This window comes from Crinia signifera, chromosome 4, assembly GCF_055691185.1.
Source record: "Crinia signifera chromosome 4, ASM5569118v1, whole genome shotgun sequence".
In the NCBI taxonomy this organism is placed as follows: domain Eukaryota; kingdom Metazoa; phylum Chordata; class Amphibia; order Anura; family Myobatrachidae; genus Crinia; species Crinia signifera.
This window is the reverse complement of record NC_139220.1, coordinates 109,475,099-109,487,468: the sequence shown is the minus strand read 5'-3', so window position 1 is coordinate 109,487,468 and position 12,370 is coordinate 109,475,099. Positions and strand designations below refer to the sequence as shown.

General features: G+C 40.0%; 1 protein-coding gene across 3 annotated transcripts in view; it reads left to right on the top strand.

Annotated features, from left to right (window-relative positions):
* The window catches only part of APAF1 (apoptotic peptidase activating factor 1), a 90,372-nt gene that overhangs the window by 34,834 nt on the left and 43,168 nt on the right, over positions 1 to 12,370 (top strand). For all 3 annotated transcript variants that reach the window (XM_083182196.1, XM_083182195.1, XM_083182193.1), the window contains exons 14-15: positions 2,363 to 2,488; positions 6,941 to 7,072. In XM_083182196.1, coding sequence (XP_083038322.1) covers positions 2,363 to 2,488; positions 6,941 to 7,072 — 258 coding nt within the window. The remainder of the gene's footprint in view (positions 1 to 2,362; positions 2,489 to 6,940; positions 7,073 to 12,370) is intronic.

Here is a 12,370-nt window from a genome sequence, read left to right as displayed (position 1 = left end):
ATGAAAAATTTTGAGCCAGAACTGCATGTTTGTGTAAAAAAATTTAATTTTCCATTTTCACATCCCAGTTGTACCAAAATTGGTGAAACCCCTGGGGGTTTGAAATGTACACTATACCCCTAGATAATTTCCCTGAGGGGTGTAGATTGCAAAATGGGGTGACTTGTGGGGAAGGTTCCTAACTTTTAGCACTTATGGTGCCTAGAAACCTACATGGTGCCTAAAAAAAAATCTCATAAAAAGGAGGCTCCAAAATCAAGTAGGTGCTCCTTCTATTATGAAGCCTGTGGTTTGGTCAACGTGCACACTAGGGCCACATATAGGATATTTTTGAAAACACAAGAATTGGGGGAATCAATTTTTAGTCACATTTCTCTAGTAAAATCTACTGTATTTGTTAGAAAAATGTATTAAAATTGAAACTCTGCAAAAAAAAAGAAATTTTGAAATTTCACCTACACTTTGTTTTAATTCCTGTGAAACACCTAAAGGGTTAACAAACTTCCAAAATGCTGTTTTGAATACTGTGAGGGGTGCAGTTTTTGAAATGGCATCATTTATGGGGGTGTCTCACATACAAGTCCCTCAAAGTCACATCAGAACTGAACTGGTCCCTAAAAAAATCAGTGTTTGAAATTTTCTTGAAAATTTGAGAATTTGCTAGTCATATTTGAAGCCTCCTAGTGTCCAAAAAAATGAAAAGGGGGTTGAAATAATGATGGCAACATAAAGTAGACATATGGTCTATGTTAGTTATTAACTATTTTGAGTGGTATGATTATTTGTCTCACAAGCAGAAAATTTAACATTTTGCATATTGCTAAATTTTCCATTTTTTCACGATATTTTGGTATTTTTCACAAAAAAACACAGACTGTATCGACCAAAATTTACCACTAACTTGAAGTACAATGTGTCACGAGAAAACAATCTCAAAATCACTGGGATAAGTAAAAGCAAAAAAAAGTTATCCCCACTTAAGTGAGACATGTCAGATTTGAAAAAAAGGGCTCTGTCATGAAGGCACAAACTGGCTCTGTCATGAAGGGGTTAATATCCCTAATAATCCTGCCAATCACAGAGTTGATAATGGGTCTAATTTAGACTTGATCGCAGGGCAAATTTGTTTTCAAAATGGGCAAAACCATGTTGCACTGCAGAGAGAGTTAGATTTGGGTGGGGTGTGTCCAAACTGAAATCTAAATTGCAGTGTAAAAATAAAGCAGCCAGTGATTACCCTGCACAGAAACATAATAACCCCCCCAAATCTAATGCTGTGTACACACTAGTACAATCTGCATAAGATCCAGATGCGATTACAATTTAGACTATCTGCATACAATTTACACTATCTGCATACAATTTAGACTATATAGTGCAGATCTGCACTATATAGACAGGGCAGCCAAGACTTTCTGGTTAAGATATGGGAGCGCGCATCTTGAACGCATCTGGATCGCTTGGGATAAAACCCATACAATCTGCATGAGATCCAGATAAGATTTTGACTATATAGTCAAAATCTTATCTGGATCTTATGCAGATTGTATCAGTGTGTACACAGCATAACTCTCTCTGCACATGTTACAACCATCCAACCTGCAGTGTAGCATGGTCTTGCCCATTTTCCTAACGTAGCCCGGCGATCAAGTCTGAGATAGAATGCCTGCTCCTGAGGGACAACTGAAGTCACTGGATCCTGCTACAGGAGCACTACATAATTTTTAATTGCTATTCAATCATAGGGAATTATGTATAAACGAATAACTGGCCAGCAGATTTTGTCATCTTGCACAATAACCAGGATCCTACATGTTTCCCCTCCTGACACTTTGTGGAGAAGTAGTTGTTTCTTGTACGAGGTATGCAATTGCTTTTCACATTGTAGCCGTTTCCTTCTCCTGGCAGGCTGCTTTCCTGTATAAAGACAAGTTCGGCCAGTTATGGCTTCTTTATGTATTGTAGTTACATATAACCTTCTATCCGTGCATCTATACATCTGTCAACAGGCACCAAAAAGATTACCACTACTCATCAATATGTTGGATATAACATTACTGTGAGCCCATTATAGTGTTACAGTATTCCTAAATCTCTGCAACACCAGGTCATGCAGGGGAAAAGCATCCTTATTTATATATACTATTAATAGATCCTGGGCAGGTGTGATAGACGGCGATGTTTATGTGTACACTTGTGCAGAGCTGGCTTACTAGATGAACATAACTCTTCTGCATATGAAATACACACTCTCTCAGCTAGCAGTAGCACATAAAGCAGGAGCCAATGTTGTGAGACACTTAGAGATGCAGCCAGCTGGCAGTACGGCCTAACCAGGCTTCTGTTCTCCGCTTGCTGCCAGGTCTTTAAAAGTGAAACCGGGGAGAACCTGCTTCAGATAGAGGCACATGACGATGAAGTGCTGTGTTGTGCATTCTCTGCTGATGACAAATATATAGCAACGTGTTCAGCGGACAAGAAAGTGAAGGTAAGTTCTGGCTTTATAATACAAGTAGTAATAGTTAGTAGCAACTATTTGTTTCCATGTACTGTTTACTGCAAAGGGTCTATTGGCTTTTTGTTATCAGGTCATCTCATTGATGCGGCTTTGCTGCTAAGAAAGTTTAGCAGATAGTACCCTACCTACATTATGCAGTACTATATGGCTGGCAGCATTAACACAGCAATGTTGAGGGGATGCTGTTTTGCTAATTACTTTTTTAGAATTTTTTTCAATTTTGTATTTGTTTCTGTTCTTGTTAATGGAATAGCATGTTGAACTTTATATTGAATTCTGCATATACAAGGTGATTATCTCTTATCCGAAATGTTTGGGACCATGAGCATTTTGGATAAGAGATTATTCCGGATTTCAGAATTTTGTAAAAAAAAATTTGCATACTCACCCGGTCCCCTGGCAGCCCCCGACGTCTGATTCGTCTTCAGCAGCATCCTAAGGACTGGGGATACCGCTGAAGACGAATCCGATGGACACCGGGGGATGAGGTTAGTAGGAAATAAGTTAGTAGGAAGGTGGGGGGGGGGGGGGGAGAAAACAAAAAACACAGAAATATTTTTGGAATATTTCGGTTTTAGGATATCCAGAGAAGGGATACCCAACCTGTAATTTATGGAATTCTAAGCTTTACAAATAATACTAAAACTTCCTTTTACAATAGCCAATCAGAGGCTTCAAATTTAGGTGGCCGCTGATTGGCTGAGGAGCCAGCACTCCTTCCGACCTGCTCCCAGAACCCGATGCCCGCTGAAACTGCTCCCTGCTGCCCTCCGATTGCTCATGCAATTCAATAGATATTATGTGCATCACATAATATCTATTGGCGTGAGTTTCGAACGGCGGGCCCACGCAACGGGTGACCCAATCGATGTGCATAAAATCCTTTGCGTTATTGCACAGATGCGGTCGAAATCGAAGGATTGTATGCAATATCACCCTTAGCTACTTAACCCTTTCAGTGGTAATCCCGAGAATTTTCCGGGCTATGCTTCAGTGCCCAGACTGGCAAGCCTAGGAAATTCAGCGCCGGGCAACGCTGCTGAGTTAATAGTTGAACTCAGCTAGCTTTAGCACTGCTCAGTTCCCTCTCCTCCGCCATGCCTCCTCCTCACCCTGGCTGTTGTGTTACAGCCTGCAGCGCTACTGATATTCCAGGTTGCCAGGGGGGCAGGGCCGGGCAGTGGCTGACATAGTGTTCAGCGGCACTGCCTGGACCCTAGACACAGCGTGGTGGGTTTTTTTAGGTAGTGCTCCGCCTAAAAAACTCGCCCAGTGGAGGGCGCTACCTTAAAAAAAAACACCAGTGAAGGGGTTAATAGGTTAATTAGCTTCTCTATGAAAAGAACCTTGCTTTCATAAGAGGAATAAATGTTCCCTAGATTTACTGGTGACTGCTGTATACTGATCCAGCTTGTTTGACCTGCTTCTTCCATTTGGAAGTATCCTGACCCGCACCCCCCTAGTGATGCCACTGCAGAATTGATCACAGCATCCCCTTCATGTTCTTTGGTCAGATATAGCATGACTGGAGGCATTATTTACTGTGAATACTAAATATTGCACTGTACAATGCACAAATATTGTATTTAATGGCCAGATAATGCTTTGGAGCATCTGAAATCCAGAGTGAAGCAGATGTAATTATACATTTTATTTTTATTAAATGTTTTTTTCCCATGATAACACTTTTAAATATATATGTATTAGATTCCCCTTTCCCAAGTGTACGATGCATGCTTCATTGGTTACTACTACAGTGTAAAGGACTTTTAAAACCCAGTCACAGCAGTTTTCCTGTGTTTACATAAATTTGTGTTTTTATCACTTGTGACCAATCCATTTGTTTTTTCCAGCCATTTATTTACAATTACAAACCCAAACTATGCTCTTACTATACTAGACACTTTTTGTAGACTAAAAACTCTGTATAAGACCTTATGGGTGAAATTTACCAAGAATACAAATTTTCATATTCTGAATACGAATTCATACAACTGGTATAGCCATATACAAATTCGTATTCCGGAGGGGAATTTACAATGCAGTCATATTTAACTGATTCGGATTTCCCGATGTTGTATGGATTTGTATTTTTGCCGATACGAATTTGTATTTTAAATACAAATTCGTATTGTAAAGCCAAATACGCCTGGAAAATGAAGTGTATTTTCCAGGCGTATTTGACCGACAGTTAGCGGGCATATTTTCAATACGGCCGCTTAGTAAATTAGGAATCCCCATTCTTTTGAATGGTGATCCTATTCGTATTCTATCGATGGTGTAAATACAAATAAGAATGTGCCATGTATACAAATACGAATTGACGTATTTTCGGGATAGTAAATCCTGAAAATACGAATATGCATAAAATAGGCGTATTTTTTACACTTTTTATACAATTTTTTGTTAGTAAATTTCCCCCTGTGTCTTTTAACTTAACTGTCTAATTATTTTTTTATTATGTCTTTATTTTTACAAAAAACGCTCAGAAATTGTGTGGTATTATGTTTTTTTGAATTAGGTCAAGTACGTGTATTTTATACATACAAGAGTAGAATAACTACCCCCAGAGTGTTTGAAAATCCCTACAGGAATGGAGAATGCCAAATTAGTCACCGACAGTTGGGAAACAATCGTTTCTCTGACCGGAATTCTGATTGTTAGGAGCCCGACAAGCTATTTTCCATCAAGGGGGTCCACAGCCCCCCACAAAGGGAGAATAGAATAGGTGGGCTCCCAATGTCAGAGAAACATTTGCCAGAATCCCGATTTTCGAGTTATACCATAACCGGATTGGGAAGGACAAACTTCTTCCTGATTTGGGCTTAGTGCCAACACCTGAATTTTACTCCTTGTTTATGTCTATTGAGAGGATTTAGGAGGGCCTCTTTTCTAGGTGAGGTTGCAGGAGCCGTTAACCCCCCTATACCTTTTTTTTACAATTCTTCCTTTAGATATATATTAGATATATATTTAAAACATACCGAACACATTTTATTAGGGAAAAAAAATGATAAGGTTGAGTCTACCATATCCATTATACAAAATATTCTGAAATATTTTGAGGCACTTGTGACATCATCACATGACCAGATGTCATGGCATGGGATAGGCCTTGCAGTCATTCCCTGACTGGAAACTGAAAAATTAATGCCCCCTGCAGCTCCTAAAAAAGTTATTTCGAAATGCAAAAAATGCTTTTGTTCCCAGGGATTTTAGCTATGGAAGACCTGTGCCATAAAAATAGCTATTTTTATGGTATACTGTAGTGATGGCCATTGATAGTTGTACCATCAATGGCCATTAGTTTTAAATCATCATTAAAAAAGATTGAGTATTTAGCCAACAATTGTTGGGTTCTGGCGTTAATGATGTACCTTTAATAATATTATCTGATATCAATGGCAAAGAAAAAACACCATTGGTCATATTTTCCACAAAAATACCAAATAACAAAACAAATACAAGTAAAAAAATGTCTCCCAGCAGGTGCCCAAAGGACCTTTCGGACTGGTTTTATCAGATGCGACCATGTGAGGGTAACTCAGTACAGTTGCATCTGATGTAACCATGCCAGGCAAGTGATTGTCTTAACTATCCATTTTTAAGGACTAGTTCTATAAAAGATTCCTAGGCCAACAGTCAATATTGTAAATTGTGTATTTATGGTCTTAAATGTGTATTACATAAAATCTAACGCCAGAACATATATTAAAAGTACAGCAGCAAATCAAATGATGTACTTTTTTAGCATTGCAGTTCAGAAAAACAATGTAAACCTTTTATTGGTTGCTACGAACAACATATATTTCCTTTTGAACAAGGTTTAGGGGGGTATACAATCTCCCTCCGCTATTCCCGACAGCATTGAACCGGGATCTCGGCAGAACGGGTCCGATTTTAGAAGCAGTCTCCCGGCTGCAGCTGGACGATCCACATCCGTATGTCGTGGCCACGCCCCAATTTTTGTCATTTTCACATAGAGCCGGCCGAGAATGGGACAGGGTCACGGCTGTCGGGCTAGCCCGACAGTTGTGACCCTGGATTGAATATCTTCCTTCGTCTGCTAAAGTCATACTCTTTGACGTCCCAAAGTTTAAAATGCCCTAGGAGTTTGTGATTTTTCAGGTTATCAGGGGATCCCAAATATCAAATGTTATGAAGAAATACTGATTATAAAAATAGAGTTAAAAGCAATAAAAGTAAAGACACTTACAGATGTGTACTTTTGGTCAAAGAATTGCTGACCGTTCCAGTAAATTACTAATTTGTAATAATCTTATAATATACTTCTACCAGTATGTGATGTGGAAATATCATATTTAAGAATGACATGTAGCCAAGTACATAACAAGTATATTAATGCTCTCTGTCTATGGTTGATGCAGGTTTCTGAGTTTTTTTTTTATCCATTTCCCCTAGATTTGGAATGCAGTAACAGGGACACTGATAAGGGAGTATGAGGAGCACTCTGAGCAGGTCAGCTGCTGTCAGTTCACCAATGGAGACTCTCCTTCCCTGCTTGCCACATGTTCCCATGACTGCTCACTCAAAGTACGTCAATCTCTCTGAAAGCAAAGCTACATTTTAAATTGTAATTAGTATTACTACAGTTTCTGTTCATCATTATTATTTTTAGCTAGGCACAAAGAATAGAGGTGCCATTTTGGACACATACATTTTCTGCTTGTTTCTCCAGTAATTACTATGCTAGCTCACTGGGGCAGAATGGAATAGTGCTGTAATTGCTATACACTTATGTTGTCTGTAAGGCAAAGCAGAAATAATTGCTATTAGTCTGCTCGGTCTTGAAATATCAAAGGCTTTTCAGCAGTAAATATCACTTGTTAACTCTAAACAAGCTTAGTGTTGTACAAGTGTTAACGCTAACATGGAAACTGGTAGAAAACTAATAAGTTAAATGAATTTTAATAATCTATCAATGCGTGTACCTAAATACACGTAAAAATTACTTAGGTAGACTTATTTAAAATGTAGATTTCCACTGATGTATTTGTACAGATTCACTTTCTGTACAGACCTACTGTATGCTGTCAAAGTCACTAAAGCATAGCTAGAGAAATAATATAAGTGCCAGCGCTGGCTGAATAATTTATTTACAAGACGGTGGTTATAAAATTATATAGTTTTAATGCATAAAAACACATATAAATATAAAACCTAAAATATGAAGGAGAAAAAAAAAGTTCACAGTGTGCAAATATATTTATCTAGCATAATACCTGGTTATATTGTATGAACTAATGATCTTGAATAAATATTCCAAATGGATAAAAAATGAATGATTGAGTTACCAATCCACTGATAAACTTTTTTTTATTTTATTTTCATATTTTATGTTTTATATTTATGTGTGTTTAGTTATTAAAACTATATAATTTTATAACCACCGTCTTGTAAACAAATTATCCAGCCAGCGCTGGCACTTATATTATTTCTCTCTTTAGTTTTATTGGGGAGTGACAACCCCGTGCCAGCAGCTGTTTGTGCAACACACACTTTTTCCATTTGTTTTTTCTAAAGCATAGCTACCAGAGGCAGCCATCTTGCTTCACATGCAACCTAATTTTGACCTCTTCTTATATGTGGTAAACATTTTTTTTTTCATCAGAACATACTGGCATGGTTATGTTTTAATGATGGATCTAAATTGATTTACGCTCTATCCAGCCTAATATAAACATGTGAGAGTTTTAAGTGTTAATGTGATATAGTGAATATATTCTAACTTTTTTATGTAATTATAGTGTGGGTCTGGAAACCTATTGAGGCCATAGGCGAATCTAGAATTATGGTAATGGGTGGTCCCAGATCTAGACAGAACAGCAGGGGGACCTTTGCGCGGCAAAAGGGGGCGTGGCCTCATGGGAAGGAGGCGTGGCATCACAAAAAGGGGTGTGGTATTACACTTTAGACCAGGCATGTCCAACGTTGGCCCTCCAGATGTTTTGAAACTACACATCCCAGCATGCTTTGCAATAGTTTTAGCATTCTCTAATAGCAAAACTGTGGCAAAGCATGCTGGGATGTGTAGTTTCACAACATCTGGAGGGCCAACTTTGGACATGCCTGCTTTAGACCATACACAGTAATGCCCATTACACATTTTAGCAAACTCCGTAATACCCATTACACATAAAGCCACACGCCGTAATGCCAATTACACATAAGGCCACACACCATAATGCCAATTACACATAAGGCCACACACCATAATGCCCATTACACATTGTGCCACACATCATGATGCCCATTACATACTATATAACAAACCGTAATGCCCATTACATATTTGCCACATAAGTGCTGCTTACCTACGTGCTCATTGCTAGGGGGTTCTTGCTTGATGGCACCATATTACCCATTACACATGATGCCGCACACCATAGTACCCATTACACATGATGCCGCACACCATAGTACCCGTTACACATGATGCCGCGCACCATAGTACCCATTACACATGATGCTGCACACTTTGGGGGAAATTTACTAAAGGAAATTTGTAAAACATAGGTGTATTTGTATCCAGAAATACACTTATTTTTGACATTTACTATCCCGAAAATACAGCAATTCCTATTCGTATTGATAGCACATCAATACGACTACGAATTGCCATATTTTCGGGATAAAAAATGTCAAAAATGAGTGTATTTCTGGATACAAATACACCTATTTTTTTACAAATTTTCTTTAGTAAATTTCCCCCATAATGTCCCTTACACATGATGCTGCACACATAATGCCGCTTACACATGATGCTGCACACCGTAATGCCCCTTACACATTAAGCCACACATTATGCGTAATGCCCCCACATACCGCCACTTGTAGCATCCCTTAAGCAATGCCCCCAAAAGTGCCACTTACTGTAATTTTCTTCTACGATCCCCATGGCAGCCAAGACCTTGGGATTTCATCCCTCTCCCTTCAGATAGACAGGTTGTTTTTTTCTAGGACCTCCCCCTTCCTGTATAAATGGACTCTCCACCCCTTCATCCTTGTCTTTTTTTCCTGTCTCCTAGTTTTTCAGTTAGACTAGGTAGAATAGGTTTGTTTATTTATAGTGGAGCTTACTATAGTGCAGGGGTTCATTACATGGGGAAGTGCAGTATGGGAGCGTGGCCTTATGAAGGTGTTATCTGCCCATGGAAAATAGCGGTACCTGAGAGGGTGATGTGGAGTCAGCTCAGGGGTCTCAAAGCGGCATTCAGGAGGTTATAAGTCCGCAGGAGACGCTGGAGCAGAGCAGCGTGGAGTAGGACTGAGCGCTGGCTGATTACCTCCTTCTTCCGGACACAAACGCCGCACACGCGGCAACTTGAAGGTTTTAAATCCAGTTTCTCTGGTTTCTTTGCTGCTTTATGGATGGATATCATGATACTAAAATATGTGTGTGGATCATGCAGGTTTGTTGCTGCTTCTGCTATGGATTTGCCTGCCCCCCAAAATTCTGATAATGCCCCTGCGAGGTAAGCTCCAGAAAGTTTTGTGAAATAGAAAGATAGACTAGCGTTATTTTTTAGAATATCATAGTGACGAAAAAATCTTCTTGTTGGATTTCTTATAGTGTGCCTCCTAAGGAGCCTGTTACAGTTCCAAAAAAGAAAACGTCTAAGAAAAATAATCTTGAGGCTATCTGTATGGTCTGTGATACAGCCTTTCCTAGCATGCAAAGGAAAACACTGTGTGGGAAGTGTGAAACTAACACTTCGCCAACTACGGTGCAGCCCAAAATTATTCAGGATCTCATGGATTGGATGAAGAAATCCTTTGTGTCCAAAGAAGAATTTATAGACTCTAACCAAGGGAACAAGAGATCCAGGGATCAAACTGACTTCAGCGAGGATAATGCCTCATCAGAGGAGTTGGTAGTAGAAGTGGAAGATGCTTCGGCAGAAGAAGGAGAGATCAAGGAAGAGACTAGGGTCTTTAACTTTGATAATGTAGAAAAGATATTAAAGGCTATATATAAAACTATGAATGTGAAAGAGCCAGCTGCTTCAGAAGGTGGAGAAAATATATTGTTTGAGGATAGATCAAAGAAGAATCGGCACTTCCCGGTTCATCAGGTGATGAAAGACTTGATATCGAAAGAATGGTCCAATCTTGACAAAAGGCAAGGGAAACTGGCCAGAGTCGAGCGGATGTATCCTTTAAAAGATGAACTGTTTCTGAAATGGTGTGACTTGCCCAAGGTCGATGCCGCAGTGGCAGAGTTGACTTCAAGAACTACGATTCCATTAGAAGACGGGGCTTCTTTCAAAGACTCTATGGACAGAAGAATGGAAGGGTCCCTCAGGAAGCTACATTTTTCCGCAGCAGTGTCCTTGAAGACCGGAGTTTCGGTGGCCTCAGTGGCAAGGGCATTGAGGCTCTGGGGGACGTCGCTACATAGCGATGTTGAAGATAAGATCTCAAGGCAATATCTGCTAAAGAACTTGGAGACGATGCAGAAGGCTATTGAGTTTATCTGCGAGGCCTCACTGGATACAATATCTTTTTCGGCAAGGGCAATGGCGGCTGGAGTTTCAGCGAGAAGAGCGTTATGGCTGAGATCGTGGGCGGCAGACGCCCATTCTAAAAATCGCTTGGTGTCTCTTCCCTTCGAGGGGTCCCAGTTATTTGGCTCAAAACTGGATGCTTTAATCCACAGAATCACGGGTGGAAAATCCCTTAGGCTTCCACAAGAAAAGAAGGCAAGATATCAGTTTCAGGATTCCTCCAAGCAACAGTACAGAGCTTCCAGAAGCTACAGGCCAGGAAGACCTTATAACCAGAGACCTTACAATCAAAGAGGTTCCTTTCAGTCTTCTAAGCAGTCCTTTCGGCAGAACTTCAGAAGAGGCTATAGGCAATGACAATCACAGCGGTCATTGTGTGGGAGCACGTCTGTCTATATTCATCCTCAGTTGGAGAAACACTATTCGGGACAGATGGGTGCTGAAAGTAATTCAGGAAGGTTATGCCATAGAGTTCAGACAAGTTCCGGAAAGAGATTATTTCCGGATATCAAAAAACCCGAAGAATCCATCCGAAAGGAAAGAATTAAAGAGCATTATTTCACAGTTAAAAGAGATCAAGGCCATAGAACCAGTTACACCTCATCAGAAAGCGAAGGGGTTCTACTCGAATGTCTTCCTAGTGAAGAAGAACACAGGAGGTTATCGTATGATCTTGGACCTAAAGAGGTTGAATTCTCATGTAGAATTAAAAAAGTTCAGAATGGAGACTCAGAAGTCCATACTAGCTGAAATAGAGGAAGGGGACTTTCTAGTTTCCTTAGACCTCAAGGATGCATACTACCACATACCAATCAAGTATCAGGACAGAAGATTTCTAAGGTTCTGTGTGATGGGAGAGCATCTCCAGTTTACCTGTCTTCCATTCGGTCTGACCAGTTCGCCACGAGTCTTCACAAAAGTCTTAGTCACACTGATTGCATACATAAGGATGCAGAACATTCGGATTTGGCCATATCTAGACGACCTGTTGATAGCAGCGTCATCAAGAACAAAGCTGTTGCAAGATCTGGCTACCGTAATAAGAATCTTGGAGGAGCACGGGTGGATAGTAAATTACCAAAAGAGTCAACTAGAACCATCAAAGTTAATCCAGTTCCTGGGGTTGCGCATAGACACAGAAAGATTCGAGGTGAGATTGTCAGAGGAAAGGTGTCAAAAGATCCGGTCAAGCTCCAGAGGCATAAGACTGTCAAGAGAAGTGCAGTTAAAGGCATGTTTGAAGCTACTAGGGATGATGATGTCAGCCATTGGGACAATACCCTGGGCTCACTGGAAACTCAGAACCCTGCAGTGGGCAATTCTT